This window comes from Xiphias gladius, chromosome 14, assembly GCF_016859285.1.
Source record: "Xiphias gladius isolate SHS-SW01 ecotype Sanya breed wild chromosome 14, ASM1685928v1, whole genome shotgun sequence".
NCBI classification, from domain to species: Eukaryota; Metazoa; Chordata; class Actinopteri; order Istiophoriformes; family Xiphiidae; genus Xiphias; species Xiphias gladius.
Window position 1 is genome coordinate 23,147,513 of NC_053413.1, and position 17,195 is coordinate 23,164,707.

General features: G+C 41.4%; 2 protein-coding genes across 2 annotated transcripts; both read left to right on the top strand.

Annotated features, from left to right (window-relative positions):
• The first annotated feature begins 731 nt into the window (after positions 1-731).
• LOC120798863 (zinc finger protein 12-like) lies at positions 732-4,958 on the top strand. Its single transcript, XM_040143635.1, has 2 exons — positions 732-1,063; positions 3,185-4,958. Exons 1-2 carry the CDS (start codon positions 793-795, stop codon positions 4,171-4,173), a joined length of 1,260 nt encoding a protein of 419 aa, XP_039999569.1. The 5' UTR covers positions 732-792; the 3' UTR covers positions 4,174-4,958.
• Positions 4,959-7,545: 2,587 nt separating this feature from the next.
• LOC120798861 (zinc finger and BTB domain-containing protein 17-like) lies at positions 7,546-14,636 on the top strand. The gene is made up of 4 exons (XM_040143631.1): positions 7,546-7,998; positions 9,633-10,226; positions 12,312-13,079; positions 13,553-14,636. Exons 1-4 carry the CDS (start codon positions 7,761-7,763, stop codon positions 14,272-14,274), a joined length of 2,322 nt encoding a protein of 773 aa, XP_039999565.1. The 5' UTR covers positions 7,546-7,760; the 3' UTR covers positions 14,275-14,636.
• Positions 14,637-17,195: the final 2,559 nt, after the last annotated feature.

The following is a 17,195-nucleotide window of genomic DNA, read 5'->3' on the forward strand; positions in this document are numbered from 1 at the left end:
GTTGTTGTTGTACAGAGCAGGAGGGACAGAGCCCAGGCGTCCATTGCACCGTTACTGCACCAATATCATTGCCGACCTTTAACTTAGATCTTCCGTCACTTAGCCGACGATGAGGTTCGGTTCGTGGGCTTCTCCTGTCAGGTGGCCTACGACGAGGCAGGCCGCGGTCGGGAGTATTTTCGGCGGAGGAAGTACTCCGACCCGTTGGCGTACTTCCTCCGCCGCTGATTTGGGAATTGGCCTGAAACGAAGAGAGGCTGCTCTCCATAAGTTAGAGGCAGGTTGGCTCTGTTTAAAGTCGCACTTTCTTTTGAATTCATCCCTCCCATGTCAGATATCACAGATTTATCTAGAAAATACACAGATTATTTTATTAATTGCTTCTGTGATTTTGAAGATGTTTTTCTGTAGGTACAATCTCAAAACAGATGAAAAAACTACAAGTATTACACCTAGATAATAAACATTTTCACGTGGTAAAAATCTATGCGTTATTTTAAAACTTGTTAACAAGTAAACACTGGAGAGAGCCATAGAGAGAGATTTTCTTTTATTATTATTTTTTGCTTTTATTTACTTTTTGATAGCGAGACATTTGCGATCTACGTTTATTAGAAAAGTTACGTCCGACTCCCCCAACGTCACATCCGACCCCTGGTTTTCCCGGACGTAAACCAAAATAAAACAGCTGGGGAAGCGCGTCGCCTCGCCGCAGAAGCCCCGGCTGTTGAATAAACCTGGAAATTTGCCCCCCTCCCCTCCCCTCCTGACCTCATATTCTCGCCCGGCAGGATGTCTTTCGCCCCCCCCCTCGGTACGCAGATCGCAGCCGTCATGGACGCGCTGGCGAAAGCCGCGGTCGCCGACATAACGAAGCTGGTGGAGGACGGGACGGTGGCTCTGCGCCTGGAGATGTGTCGGAAGGACGTCGAGATTCAGGAGCTCAGACGAGGCGTGAAGCGGATGGAGGCCGAGCTCCGCGAAGCGCGAGGGGCAGCCGTGACCCGGGCGACGCGGGACAAGCAGGGGCGAGCAGCAGCCGGGAGCCGGGTCGCCCCGAAAGGTGAGGAGCACCGTTTGACAGGCCAGCTCCCACATCTGGGACTGGATAGAACTTTCTCACCAAACTTCGTTTAAAATGTCTTAGGTTACTCAGCGTTCCTTATCTGGCAGAACGTAAGTAGAGATCCTTTACGATTTTTTGTGGTCTCCTGTTGAATTCGGCTTAAAGATGGTTGCATCATTTCGATACAGTCCATACTATCAGACTATAAGTACAAATCTATCTATTTATTGCCGAAACACAAAGTATTAAGTTCTGGATAATAATGGGAAGAGAAGCAAGAAACCACGGCATTCGGAAGCAGTAATCAGAATGGTTAGATTGAAGTGATTAAAGTGAATACTGGGGCTGCATCCAACCACTGTTTTCGTTAACGATTAATGTGCCAATTATCTTCTCATTAAATCATTTGATTAATAAAACGTCAGACAATTATGGAAAATTGGCCCATCACGGTTTCCTAAAGTCCAAGATAACATCATTCAATATAGCAGTGCTAAACACAAAGATGTGCCGTTTTCTATCACAAAAGACAAATACATGTCCTGAATCCACAAAACTGAAAAGGAGGAACTGGGGAATATTTGACATTACTTGGAAAATCCCTGAAATGATTAATTGACTGTCAAAATGGTTGTAAACCAGTTTCTCGTTGATCTACGTGTCAATGAACTGATTGGCTCAATGATGAAATCTGTTTAATAAAGAAAACTTCTTCGCTACTACTACTTCGCAAAGCTGCGAACCTTTCCGCTCACCTCGTAAGGATAAGTCGGAGGTTAAAAACGCGCGTACTAAGTATTTCTCTGACCTTACGGCTAAACATAAACATGACTCGGTGACTTTTATGCAGACGACTCCCAGATCTATTTCTCATTTTACTCAACAACATAACACAACTGGGGCAAAATACAGTCCTGTCTCACAGATGATAAAAGCCGGTCCTCTCGAAACCTTCTTCAGTCAAACGCATATAAATCAGAAGCTACTGTCATTGGTCCAGACTCTTCCAGTGAGCACATTTCCGCCCACTTAGGTTCTCTGTCTCCCCTGCATTAAAAACCCAGTGCAGATATCTAGGTGTTACCGTCATCGCAGTCGTCATTCAAATACCAGTAGAAGTTGTGCGTTGTTCAATCTCGCTTCTTTTACCTTTGCAACATTTAAAAAATTCGATCCTTTTTTTTTTTTTTATCCGAAAAGAACCTGAAAACCGTCATCCGTGCTTTTACAACATCCCAGTTAGATTACCGCAACGCGTCGCATTCCTGCCGTAGCAAATACAACCTATCCAAGGTTCATCTGGTCTAGAATCTGCAGCAAGACTACTCACTAGATCCAATAAAAGACTCTGCATAATGCCAATTTTAGCATAACAACACTGTCACCTGAATTTGAGAATTGATCTAATGATTACTCTTTACGTACTACGTATCTGCGACAGCTAATTCCTTACGATCCTGAATGCAGCTTCACATCCTCCGGCAGATGTGTGTTAGCAATTCCTAGGTCGAGGCCAAAAACCAGAATAGACCGAGGCGTTGGAGTCAGGGCCCCTTGACTCTGGAACGACTGGCAGGAGGAGATCAGGCAGGCTAGCTCTGTTTCCTCTTTTAAAACCTCTGTTAATTATGTTCTAACCTCATTTAGTTATTATTTCTGGATTATTACCACTTTTATTAACATTATTTGGTCATTTTTCTTTTTGCTTCATGTCTTTGTGAAGCACTTTGTAACTTGTTTTACTTGCTTATAAATTAAAGTTATTATTATTATTATCATTGGTTTTTTTTCAGCTCTAAAAATGACTCTTTCAGCCGTAAAAAACATACTAACTTTTTTAGTAGATCAACTGATTCAACTGACTCATCATTTTGGTTGTAGATTTTAGGGGTATGAGAACATGAGATTAACCATAAAAGCAATTACGAAAGTAGAAAGTTTTTTTTGTTTTTTTTTGTTTTTCTTTACTTTCCAGTAAACGGGGTAAGTAAATAGCCATGGGGTTGTACTGTTCCAGTTAATAACTGTGTTCTTGCTTTGTTGACTTGCATTTGCATTTGTGGAGTTAAAAGCCAAATTCATGTTTACCTGCAATTTCTTTTGTCTTTATAATTGCAGATGAAAAAGAAGATCAGCAAACGTGTGCAGTGTATCTGGAACCAAAGACCGCTGATTCACCCTGCGAGCCTCGACGCGGGACAGACGAGAGCCACGACATGAGGCCAACTGTGAAACATGAGCCAGCAGATGAACTTGCTGTCCAGGAGACAACAGACAACGCTGCGACAGCAGCCACCGATGTTTGCTCTGAGGCGGGAGAGCGAGATGACCCAATCTGGCCTCCTGCTCCTTGTAGCGTGTTTGAGAAAGGCTCTGTTGCAGCGCAGCAGCACACACAGATTTTACCCTCGTGCGCTGAGCCTTTTTCTGCTCGCAGAGATACGGAAAATTCCCAAAACTCGTCGTCGACTGCAACGGAGGGAATCGCAGATGATTCCTTAAGTGTGCCGATAAAAGTAGAGGTAGAGATTCGACCCATGTGCACGGGAAGTACAGCTTCGGAGTCTGTTCATAACGCACCATTTAGACATGTTTCGTGCCCTGCAGTCAGTCAGGACCAGTGCTTGCAGCCCGCTTTGCCACAGGCCGGGCCGTCACTAGCCCTGCCTCACGCGCAGAGGTCCACAGCGGACACAGAAGATCACATCCTCAGTAGAAACAACCTGAGAGCAAAACGGCCCATGAATGTGTGGCGGACAAATCAGAAACTCTTCATCTGCTCTGTGTGCAACAAGGGTTTCCCCCGCCTGTCTCAGCTGGAGGAGCACAAGGCCACCCACCAACCCTTCAAACCTTTTAGGTGCCTCGAATGCGGGAAGTCTTTCACCCAGAAGACCCGGCTGAAGACGCACCAAAGTGTTCACACGGGAGAGAAGCCGTTCAGTTGTAAAATCTGCGGCAAGATGTTTTCGAGGCAAGACAACTGCCTGAGACACGAACGGTTTCACAGCGGCCTGAAGCCGTACAGCTGTGGGCAGTGTGGTAAAAGCTTCACGGTGCTAGGCAACCTCAAAATACATCAAGAGATTCACCTGCAAGGCAGATAGTGCTCAGATACTGGGGCTCCCAGTGTCAATCTATAAGACTTAAGAGAATTTGCACAAACCTTTATTTAATTTGCCAGTGTACTTTGATAGTTTTAAAGAATTGAATGCAGTCATAACAGTGTCCGTCTTGCTTTTCATGCGGCAAGGCAGGGATGCTGGCACTGTTGAAAGCACGGGTGAAGGGAAAATGTGATTGTTATTTCTGTTAATTGTTCTAACCTGTGTACCACGTATAATGTTGGAATGGGCAGTGCATCTGTTCATTCTTTATCCTGTATCACTGTTATCATAGTCTGGGATTCTTTACTGCGAATCAACAGTCAACAGTACAAGAAGATTTTTCAAAAATACTTTTTTAAAACTTTTTTCACCGAATGAAAATGACAGTTTCAGTCAACTTTACATTCATTTTCCAGATATCATCGAGACATTTTGATAGGTTTAGCCAGTTTTCTGCAATATGGTGGTTGAAAACTCCCTATAACAGAATTTAAAGTGTTTATCAGAAGTACAAAATTTTCTGAAAAACTCAAATGAGAAACTGTTTGTGGATACAATAACCAGGTGACAATGTCTGTTTTGGCTTATCCAGTAAAATAAATACCTGACAAATAAAGATACATCATCACATTGATGCAAAAGTCATATGAAATTCCAAAACTGTCATAAAGAGGCTCGTTTTTTTGCAACATTGCCCATAACGGTCTAATACAGTGGTTCCCAACCTGGAGGTCTGGACTTCTACAGCGGTAGGGGCACAAGATGATTGACAGGCTAGGAAATAGTTAAAAAAAAAAAAAAAAAAATTCTGTGACAGGAGAAAATTTTCAACTTTTCTCTTTTTTTTTTTTTTAACGTAAAATACTGGATATTTTTACCTCTTCAGCCCTCTACAATCATTCAAGTGAAACAGTCTGAGGGGGGAAAATCGCTCACAAAGTCACAGACATGCAAACTGCTACAAGGTGAGGCAAGTAGATGTAGCGTCGAATTAGGCGCACATGTAAACTGAAAGTGTGTGTGTGTGTGTGTGTGTATATATATGTATAATTTATATGAAATATTATAATAAAATATAAAATATATATAGTATATATATATATTATATATATATATATATAGTATATATATAGTAAATATATATATATATATATATATATATATAATATAAGTACACTCCTTTAGAGTGTCATGGGCTTCTTCGTGGCCTCCCATACTTCCTGTAGATAGCTTTACAGCTATGCAATAGCTTTTAATGTATTAGGTGGACAGGATATCTGCCATAACATGACCAATCCAAATTACTGTATATAAGGTTTATTTCTCAATATCATTGTAAAATTTAGTGTTTCCGCTACCAGTTAATTCCGTCGCAGCGGGCTATCAGCTCAGTTTTTAGTGCCACAGCAATCTCTTCTCTTCATCTTACCTTACACGATAATGTTTCCTGTAAGTTCCACACAATGAGGTACACAGAGCTTGATTTCAGAGAAAGAGAGCAAAGGTATCAGATCGGTACTTGGTATCAGCAGATATCGTGGCTTCATGTACAGAAATCAGTATCAGGAGAGAAAATGTGGGAGCAGTGCATCCCTAGTTTTTGTTTCAGTTTTATCAAGACCTTACTGCACTCAGAGGTCTTTCAGTGCCTTGTGAATTTTTGTAATGTTCCTTTGTCTTCATGATTTTTAGTATGTTTTTGCCAGGATATCAACTTGCCAGCTGCTCGACCATCCAGTTACAGACTTTATATTAAACCTAAAATAACTTGCCACACATTGAACTCATTATGTGGCCAGTTGGATGCAGTGGTGATGATTTAAGCGTGTAGTAGTAAAGGGGGTGTGTACCTATGCAATAATGTATTTTGTTTTATATTTGAACTCGTGTGTATGTATGTATATATATATATATATGTATATGTGTTTATATATATATATAAATATGTGTGTATATATATATATATATATATATATATATGTTTATATGTGTATATATGTATATATGTATTTATAATTGAAAAATGATATACGTAATAATAATGCAAAACTAAGTATGAATATGAATGAATATATAAGTATGTATCCTATTTCCGTTTTTTGAAAATGTATTTAATTATAAAATACGTATTATATTTGTATTTATTTATTTTGATAGTTTATTTTATTTAATTACCATTGGCCTTACTTGTCTTTATTTTGATGATCAATTTTGAGTTAAAGGATATGGTTTAGCGAATTCTATGGCATTTTGATGGGTAAAAAAGTACTTTAAGAAAGTATTAAAAAAATTAGAGTTAATGGTTGTCAAATGACATCCATTGTGATTTAATATTTGGCATACTTTTCATACCTGTCTGAAATACGCCAGGTCACAATGTTGGTAGGTGTGCCAAAAAAAAAAGGAGTAAAATTTTTCCTAAAACCTTTAGGACTTCTCATCCATGCAGGTTTAAAAGTTGAACTCGACAGTTCATTGATGACCTTGGAAAGAAAAACAGTCTCTACCTACACACTCCGCTTAAAAGTTTACGCAAATTTATTCAGTTTTTTTTAAAAAGATGAAAATTTTTTATTTAAAAAAAAAAATCTTTTAGAAAGCCGAAGTTTAAAAAATTCCTTAAGACTATGTAAATAGATGGCAAATACAGTCGAATGCAAAATTTGGGCATCCGTGGGCAAATTACATATTTTGGGCAAATTACATATTTTGTTGATTTTTGAATTAAAAAAAAGTAACTACAACACCAAACAGACATTAATCAAATACCCTGTTTTTCAAGACTGCACTGTTACTTTGTTCTTTAAGAACATGAAACATGAGCTTGAAAAAGTAAACCAAACTACTGGCTGCCACACGACCCCGAAGCAGAATATTTCCACCCCAATGCTTAATGGCTGGTAAAAGGGGGATTACTAAATAATTACTTGTTAAGTTAATGAAACAATTGGCTAATTTTTACTACCTGTTTGCTGCAGTGGTTGCATTTAATTCTTTTTTCCTCAAAACAAAATCAACATTATTTGCCCAGAGGTGCCCAAATTTTTGCATACAACTGTATTGTACAATACCATGTGGAATCTATAAATTTTCTACGCTATTTAATTAAGTGGTTTTAATTTATTTTATATTTCTTTATTTTTTTGAGTTACTGCCACCTGGATGGATAAACCTGTATGTTGGGGGGGTTGTTTTTTTTTTAATTGTTGTTTTTTTGTTTTTCATTCTTTGTTGGTTATTTATTTATTTATCAGTTACTTGGATTTTTTTTTGTGGGGGGGGGCTAACCTAGAAATTTCCTCGGGAATATGCGTTGCGCCCTGTGCCTGGAACTTATGGTATCCCTGCCATCACTTCCGCTAACGAGTCCATTCTACGTACCAAGGAGTTATTGTTAGCGGAGAGCGCCACACATTAAAACCAGCGCCAGGCTCACCAAGCGGATGCGGTTTGTGTACAGTCCGCGGCTCCTGCGGTGACCCGTTTCGCAAAACCCCGGCCGACCAGCTCACAGCCTGGCGTCGGAGGGCTGGGCCGCTTCTCGCTTTAAAGTTCAGGCGCCCCTGTCACTTGGCTGGTTTATAACAATGGTGAGCAGCGTTGCTCTGCGGGCTCAGATCGCCTCAGTCATCGATGCCCTGTCCAAAGCAGCCGTGGCAGAGATCTCCAAAGTTGTAGAGGACGGTATGGTGGTGCTGCGGCTGGAAATGTGTCAGCGCGAAAACGAGATCAAGAAGCTGAAGAGCAACATCGAGGTCCTTCACACCGAGCTGAGAGCAGCGCGGGGCAGAGTGACCCTGCGACCCAACGACCACGGGAGAGATGGTAAGGCGGACCTGATAGACCACCTTTTCCCCTTGAAACAGCACCACTTCCCCCTCGGTACACTCACACCTAGTTTTTGAAGGTACTTGGCAGGTAGGTAGTTGGAGAACTTGCCTCGGGTCCTCTGTGGATTTAGCCTGTGTCAGTGTCTTCTGTCTCTTCATGTGATCCCAGACTGACTCCTTGACGTTGAGAACGAGGCTCTGTGGGGGGGGCCAGACCGCCTTTTGCAGGACTCCTTGTTCTCCTTGTCTCTGAAGACCGTTCTCGGTGAATCTGACTGTGTGTTTGGACGCGTCGACGTGCTGCAGAATGAATGTGGGATCGATCGGGCGCCTCCCTGGTCGGTGTTGCGGGACGGATCAGACTCTAAACATCTAAAGATCTAAAGTGAAGATTTTGCACAGTACTGTAGGAGCCACTAACTGTTACACTGATGTAGGATATATGACGACAAGGTTTCCTAGGGATGAAAATGCACAAACCTCGACAGCGCCTCTGACCTCGGCGTTTGCCTTTGAGGGCGGTACCTCACCAACCTCATCACTCCACCATCTCTGCAAGGCTCTCTGTCTGTCTGGAAGGCGTAACAAGTGCATCATGGAGCAGGACCTGCACGCTGGAACTTGATCGCAGTCGTAAACATTGCCATATAGGTGGTTGAATGTCAGCAGGACTCAACTGGCTAAAGATGTCTGGCAGTGAGCTGTACATGAGACAGGGCTCCAAATATGCCATATCTGCGTCTACAAAGAGGAACAGCAATCTTTAGTAAAAACTAATAGGAGTATGGGGCATATTTACATAGCTTTTATAGGATGTTGACCAATACTGCTTCATTGGGTTAAGTCCTCTTCATAAAGGGATTATGTTATTTTATCTACTCTGTGTCTTGCCTACCTCCGTCCTCTGCTCTGTCTGTTCCTCCTTGTTCTTCCTCCGTTGGGTGTAGCTAAGAATTAGATGGCCTACGCAGGAAGAGCAAAAAGCCTCTAGGTGATTCTCCCCTCTTCTGTGTCTCTGCAACCATAAACAGTTGTTTTCGTCAGACGTTTTCCTTGATAAATGACTTAGCAAGTAATTGCTTACACAAATGATTGTCAAATTTCTGTTGATCGACTCGCCTATTATTTGACTGATTCTTCCTGCACTAAATGCATGCCGACCCGTCAACAAACACCAGCCCCCAAAGTAATTTACGGATGAATTGTTGATAATAGCAGAAAGTCCGGGTTTTCCGGTGCTACCCTCATGACACCACGTTGCTTTAATTTAGTCTGAAAGGAGAGTGTCTTTCTCACCTAGCACAGCAGTCGTTTCATGTTTTTGGGAAATTGTTATTTTACAGTTTTGTAGTTTTCACCGAAACCAAGTTTCAGACACCGGAACGGTGTGAGACACTTACCGTATACAACTGAGGATGACTAAAGGTGTGCTGTCAGTGCGTTTCAGTCTCTTCATATACCCCGAGTTGTTTTTGGGATTGGGGGCGTGGTCATTACAATAATTTTCTCCTATTTCCAAATGTGTCGGAGTGAAGTTACCAACCGTTTTTGATGCACACATTTAACTATGACATCAAAAAATTAGAAGCCAAAACACTGTTCCACAACTTTATCATTGTCTTTCCACAGGCAGTCAGTGTGGCACCGGTGACGAGAGGACCTTGCTTGACAGTGTCCACGCCGGCAAGGACAACAGCAGCCTGTCCATACCTGAGGTCCAGGTTAAACCTGAACCTGTGGAACAGGGAAGGGGAGAGACCAGAGGGCTACCCGATCAGCTGGGAGAAGACCTGGCTCTATACGAAGGCAATAGTGGGCAGTGGAGGTCCACGACGCAAAATGAGACCGGACGCAACAACTCAGATTATTTACATTTGGGGCAGAACTCTCTGTCGTGTCTCCCTGAATCTTCCCTGGACACCGGACTGGCTGTGCCCTGCAGCAGCGCCGGCGGGTTTCAGCACAGCCCGTTCAGCCGTGGGCTGCTGGGTTACAGTCAGTACCGCAACTTGTACAACACGGTACGGAGGAGGACGGTGAAGAGGTTAATGTTTAAGAAGGGCTTTATCTGTCCATATTGCGGAAAGTGTTTTGAGCGTGCCGGGCACCTCGAGAGACACAAAAGGATCCATACTGGTGAGAAACCATATCGTTGTGAGATATGTGGGAGACGCTTCAATCAGAAATGCAGCCTCAAGGAGCACATGAAGATTCATAGAAGATGTAAGTAAAATACTTTGGATCTTTAAACACGAAGGAATAAACTTTGAGGGGAAAATGAACTGATTTTTCTTTCTGTCAGCAACTACCTTTAGCGCTGCCTTTCAGCAAAACACTTTGTCTTCTGAAGCTCATTACAAAGAAAAACTGAAGACTGTTATACTTGGCAGTTTTCAAGCGACGGTTTGATTAAATGTACATCAAAGCAGGGTGTTGTGGCAAGAGTCTGTGAACTCAGGCAATATTCTCTGGATAGATGTCTCAAAATACATTTGAAAATGAAGACATTCTGTCCTCTGTTTTCCTGTTCAGGGAGATCAGGACCTTCGGCTGTTGAGCTGTTGGGGATTTAGTGTCTCCCTCAAGGAATCTTCAGAGGGGCAGGATTAGGATGGCTCACAGGGTTGTGGGGCATCAAATCTGGATGCCCCGAAGCCCCCGTTGAGGACCTTGAATAAAGTTTAGAATGGTTTAGATTTGTGGAAAAATTGATGTGGCACATTGGGTAGCTAGTTTTATTTCCTGGCGTGTTATTTTTGTCCTCCGTCTTGGAGTCTTGGCTCAATTCACAGTTGGAAGTCTCTGGCTGTGACATTCCTCTGTCACAGTAAGCGGAGAAATAAGCAGAGAATGTGGTTTGGGCGAGACGACAGTAAATGGGAGATGGCGGCCTAAAAGAGCCTCGCTGACCGGCGGACTCGCCTGGCTGACTTCTAAGAACACCGCTCTTTTATAGCCTCTCTGCTTCCCAGGGCCAGACTTCAACCGGCTATGTCAGACATCTATTGGATATTAAGTACCGGGGCCTCATTTCAGTTCGTGTCCATGAAATGCAACGGTGAAACAAATTGCCCTCAAGACCTTCAGGTGCTTTCCCGCTACTCTTTAGTTCTGCTAATCTTTGCATAACAATGAGATACAAAAAGTGACAGCTGTGCTTAAGCGTTGCAGAGCCCCCAGTGGACCAAAAAACGCATCCTGTCATGTATGCAGGCAGATGTAACAAAATACATCTTCTCAGGATTCCCCCCAGGAAGCTGTTGGTAAACCACCTGGATTCTGATGCATCTCTTTCTGTGTTCAGTGTAGTTAGCAGATGATGGCCTGAGCAGCTGTCACGCTCAGTAAATGTGGTAAATGCATTTGCTGTGTGAAATGGCACCTCTGTTCTTCTTCCCTAAAGGTTAATGTTTTAATTCATTAAACTGCACATTTTTAAATGATTTTGGAGGATTTGGCCTTTAAGGCTGTCAGTTTGTCAAAATATCAGCCCATTTAGCCTAATCCTAGACTAACATTGTAAATTAGATTTTTTTTTGTTTATTAATGGTGCCTCTGCTGCCACACTTGGGTGACAAGCTATCAGGAGACTTCAGATTTATTTTTGTAACAACAACACCGTGAGGTACTTGCATTTTTAAGTGGCGGCGAACAGCCTCACCATTATCCACAAATGTTCCATCTGTCGAGTTGAATCCAAAAATTCTTCCGCACATTTCCTCTCAGATGCTTTGGTGTCGTGGTTATTCTTTCAGCACGGTTCGGTAGTTTCCAGTTTTGCATTAACAAAGAGATCTTCAGTGGCCTCATGTGCTGGGGGCTGTAGAGCTTACAGTGGATCAGAATGACAGTGCATTTTACAACTGCCCACTGCTGGAGCCCAGGACATGAGCTGCTGTTCTTACGGGCAGCAAATTTGGAATTTGGGCAGATAAATGCAGATTGAATATTTCATTGCTTTTCCCAAGTTTGAAGGGTGATTTGAATTTTTAATCAAAACTGACTGTCCTAGTGGTCTTTACTTCAGGCAAGGTGCCCTGTCTCTGGTATAAAACACTATGGAAAACCTATGGCATTGAATCAGTTTTCGGTGGACACGGTTTTTACGCATCAGGCGTTTGTGCGGTTGGACCAGGAGAGACCGACGTGTCGGCATGTTTACTCTGAGAGCAACCTTTGCATGACCTGCACGCTGTATGTGGCCACAACGAATGTTTAAAAGTTTAAGGGTTAATGGTAAAAAGCTTTTGACTGCTTAGATGTATGTGGAAAAAAAATGCTTGTGATGACTTCTTCCTACTTAAACAGGTATTCAGCCCAGACCAGTTGAAGTCCAAGTAGGCGAACAGAAGCCAATTCCTGAGGTGAATCCGTGCACTGACACTCATCGGCCTGAGGAAGAGAGCCAGACGAATGGTGAGGAGGGCCTACCAAAGAATGACGACATCCTCCCAGCACCTGTACAGGTCAAATCTGAGCCTGCAGAGGAGGATATAACACAACCACTGTTTCATGGAGAAAATGGGCAGACAAGGGAGGGAGTAGACAACCTCAGTGAGAACTTCACAGGATTTGAGAGAGACAGCCAGCAGTGGATATCCAGATTACAAGGACAAAACAACACAGAGATGAGCAATAGAGAATATCTCAGCAGCCCGGCACAGAATATCACATCCTTCCCTGGGATAGCTCAGTTGCTCCCTGCACCAGTCGAAGCTTCTTGTAGCAACTTCCCCTTTCCAGGGAAACCATATGGGGAGCTGAAAAACAGCATGATCTCCCAAACACCCTATGGATCGCTAGACACACTCCTGATATCAAGTGAAGCGGGCTTACATGGTATGGCGGAGGCCTCACTGAATCACCACCGACAGAGGAGAAGCAGGTCTTTTCAGGTGATCAAACCAAAGAAATGCTTCGTCTGCTCGTACTGTGGCAAGGTCTTCGAGCGCGCCGGCCACCTAGAAAGACATTTACGAATTCACACTGGGGAGAAGCCGTACGGCTGCCATATCTGCGGGAGGTGCTTCAATCAGAAAAGTAGCCTCAAGGGCCACATGAAGACACACAGAAATGGTAAGTGACAAACGGTTATTTCCAGACAAGACATTGACTAGGGATGGAACTAATGATTATTTTCATTATTGATGAATCTGTCCGTTATTTTCTTGATTAACTGATAAATCGTTTGGTTGATAAAGCGCCAGAGTAGAGTTAACATCACATCACATGCCCAAAGCCCAAGTTGACATATTGTCTGACCAACAGTCCAAAACACAAAATGTTTAGATTAATATAGTAGAAGACCAAGAAAACCAGCAGATATTCACACGTGAGAAACTGGAACCAGTGAATTTTTTAGCTTTTTTGTTTAAAAATAAATAAATAAATAAATAAATAAAAATCTTTTTTTTTTTTTAACACCACCATTCACTAGATCTATGTCTTGCACATAAGCACAACTCTTTTATACTGTGTAAAAGCACAAAAAAAGATATTTTGTTAACACTGTTTGCTCATTTAATTCTGTTGCCTTTTTTTCTGAAAAGGGGAGAACACAGATGTGCTGGAGGCACATCAACTGATGTTTACAATGCCTGATAATCAACCGCTGGAGAACCTGGCAGAGCCTAAGATCGGACTGGCGGCTTTTGAGGAACAGTTGCCGGGCAGCGAGGCAGTCGGTGAGCAAACGGTAATGGTGAAGGTGGAGCCAAATGGGGATTTTCGGACTCTAGGTCAGGCAGGGCCTGGTAATGGCACAGGAGCACCAGACAAAAGTCAGCTGTGGACATCTGGGATAGAGACGAGTGGTGACACAGCAGAACAAACTATCTGTGTGCTTTCACATGATGTCAAGTACCACATCAGTCCTGCTGCTGGAGCAGCCTATGAGCAGCAGGGATACACATCACCAATCAAGGATCTGCCTTTTCTAGATGACAAAGAAAAGGAAGAAATGATGCACGGTGATCAGTATTCGGTGATAGGAATGCAGTCGAGAAGCTCTGATATGACTCGCACATCGGAGCTACAAGACGAACATATTACGCACGAGGTGGCTGTGAACAACTACATCGCAGTGAGTGACAGGACTCAGGGGGGAACTGCCTTTGATTTGAATATGAGCGGTTCAAGCAAACACAAGGACAACTGTGGCAGTGATGCCACCGGACAAAATTGCTTTATATGCTCAAGTTGCGGGCAAAGCTTTGATAGTTTCAGTTTATTTCAGCGGCACCAGTGTAAAAACATCACTGAGCAATCCTAAGCAAAGCTTAAGCTGAAGAAAGGCAGTAAAGGCAAATATGTGTGTTTGGCTTCATGTAATTTGCACAAAATTTTCTCCATCATTCTTACTTATTAAAAAAAAGTATTACTCTTGTTTGAGCATTGTTGGCACGTACAGTGAACACAATAGCCCTTCACTTGCGCTGTGTTGGCCCACACTGGGCTTTTGAGTGGCTTTGACAATAACCTAATTACTGTAAGTAGCAACCAAACAAAGTCAAGTGTTGTTTTAAGTTGCACTTGAAGCCGTCCCATTTTCTGGTCTACAGCCAGAACTGTTGCTCAGATTGGTCACTACTTTCACTTTACTGGATTTATTTTTTTTTATTATTTATTTTTTTTTTAGAGGATGGCCAAGTAACAAATGTAAAAGAAAATACTGAGGTTTTTTTTTCTCTGTTCTTGCTGTTTTCATAGCACAAGTTAAGTAAATGTAAGGTTTGGTCCAATCCAAAATGTATGATATTTTATTACTGAAGACTGTTTGGGTAATCAAATTATTTTCCACTAATCAACCAAGTAATTAGAGAGAATTTTGAGTCTACTGATTGGGAATAGATCAACAATTTTTTTTTAAATAATTGACTAATTAGTCAATAACATGGCTCAAAATGGTTTTACTTTGTTTTTTCTTTAGTGTGAGGTAGGGTTTCATGGGAAAAAAAAATCACAAAAACCTAAATCAATCAATATTTAGTGGAATTTGAATTAATACAAATACAAAAACTCGTGGCTCTAGCCTATAAACTTGAGATTTGGCAAAGGTTTTTTTTCTCTGTTCGGCTTTTTTTTTTTTTTTTTTTTTTTTTACTACGCCGTTCTCAAAAAAAAAAAAAGTCCACAGAACAATTTTGATCAAGCTCTGGAAAATATATCTTGCTGTTGCTCACCGCATTGTAATACGCACGCCTTTATGTGGATTCACATCAGAGTACTGTATCATAAAATATGTAATAATGCCTTGTTGTCCTATTGAGGGGGGTACAGTGACGGTACTTAAACTTTGTCGTTGAAGGTGTTAAAAGCCTGTGTTTAAAAATACTCATCATAGAGCCTGACCGATACATCGGTTGGCCAATATTGGCCTATCAAAGATATATTGGTATCGGCATATATGTTGTCCGATATGTAATGATATGGAAACTGTTTTTTTTTTTTTTTTGTTTTTTTTTTTTAACAGAACATAATGCAGAAAAAGATGCTTGGGGCAATTAATCACATAATTTGTCCAGCAGAACACGCTCTGACTCCATTGTTTACAATACTCTCAGCACTGTGTGCAGCACATGTACCAGAGTACCCTTCACAGCTGAGCAGACAGCGGTGCGGAGTCAAGCGATGTCTTCACGGCAAGTTGCTTACTAGTTTGTAAAATATTTTGCTGGACAGTTAACAAACAACGACCCCATTATTTTCCTTTTTCAATATACCTTTAATATATATGTATATTTATATAGATATGTATATATATATAAAGAAAATAGGCTGATATATGAACATCAGAATTTTTTATGCCCTATAATCGGTATCGTCATTGGCCCCAAAAATCCAATATCGCTCGGGCTCTAATTCATAGATATTGTATCAGATTGACAGTAGCATCCTCATTCAAACTGAACAAACCCTGTTCTCATACAACAATGTACTGTATACCTCAAATTACCCATTGCCTTCAAAGCTGCATGTAAATGTGTCTTGATGATATCAGCACAATATTCTGTTGGTATGGTCTTTCAAATGGTAAATTTAAAGCGAATGCCGTGATTCTCTGAGTCAAGCCAAGGTTTCAGATGTAACAGACCTCCCACTAACCAAAAATGGCAACATTCTTATGTTATTCTTGGAGAAAGGCAAGGGACTACAACAAGTTGCAGCTAAATGATACGCAGGAAACGTGTGCATTATGCATAACTAAAGAAATGTGAAATACCTCAGTGATACACAGTCTCCATAGTTACCAAGGATTTGGAGAAGTCAAGGAATTTGAGGCTTCCCTTTGGTTTCGTTATTACCTCTGACTGATATTTATTTTGTGGGATATATCTTTGCGAAGTATTCCATGGGTCAACGAAAATAACCGTCGGATAAAACAAATTACACAGACAGTGTTAAGCATTGGAAGACTGTAATATGAAAAGCCATTCATCTGGTTGAGTAAGTTGTTATGGATGCTGAATGAACAGTGCAGTCTTCAATGATTTGTAGCAGGTGGCTGGACTTGAAGAGGTCATTAAAATAGTTTGACAAAACTGACACTCAAGCTGACCCCACAGAGAGAGCACCGGTCCAGGGCCGCCAGGGTGACACAAAACCCTTTTATAGTACAGTGTGATGAGTGCCTACATTTTACACATGGGGAATGAAATCCCTAACCCTGCAACTGCAGTGTAACTGCCTTTAAAAAAAAAAAAAAGAATTGTCACAAAGTCAAATTTCTGTATTTTTTTATTCTTCCTTAATTTATAATGTTTTTGGTTTGCTTTAATTAGATAAATAGATAGACAGATCAATAGATAAGATTAATAAATTGACAATATATAAATTGTCAATGCAGTGGTTTACTTCACAAGATCACTGATCAATAATTGTCAGTGTAACGCCCGAGACGCCCAATTGTTGCATGATTCAAAAGGTATCACATGACCTTTACAGTAATAGCTTATCACATTATACAGGATGATAAATTACGTCTGAAAAGATGAATATAATGAAAACATTTGACCTTCCTTGTTTAGCTTTTTGCATTTTCAAATAAATTAAAAACTCAGTTAATCGAATTGTGGAGTCTGACACTGGTTATTTTTTAATATTGATCAGTGTAAATAAATGATTGTTGATCTTTCCTGCATTACCTGCTCCTCCCTCCCAATTTTTTTTTTTTTTACTTCTCTCACCTTGCCT

Excerpts from the sequence above, each read along its gene's own strand:
- LOC120798861 (XM_040143631.1), top strand. The coding sequence starts at position 7,761 with ATGGTGAGCAGCGTTGCTCTGCGGGCTCAGATCGCCTCAGTCATCGAT. Across the intron at positions 10,227-12,311 it reads CATGAAGATTCATAGAAGAT|GTATTCAGCCCAGACCAGTT; the intron begins GTAAGTAAAATA and ends CTACTTAAACAG. Across the intron at positions 13,080-13,552 it reads CATGAAGACACACAGAAATG|GGGAGAACACAGATGTGCTG; the intron begins GTAAGTGACAAA and ends TTTTCTGAAAAG.
- LOC120798863 (XM_040143635.1), top strand. The coding sequence starts at position 793 with ATGTCTTTCGCCCCCCCCCTCGGTACGCAGATCGCAGCCGTCATGGAC. Across the intron at positions 1,064-3,184 it reads GAGCCGGGTCGCCCCGAAAG|ATGAAAAAGAAGATCAGCAA; the intron begins GTGAGGAGCACC and ends TTATAATTGCAG.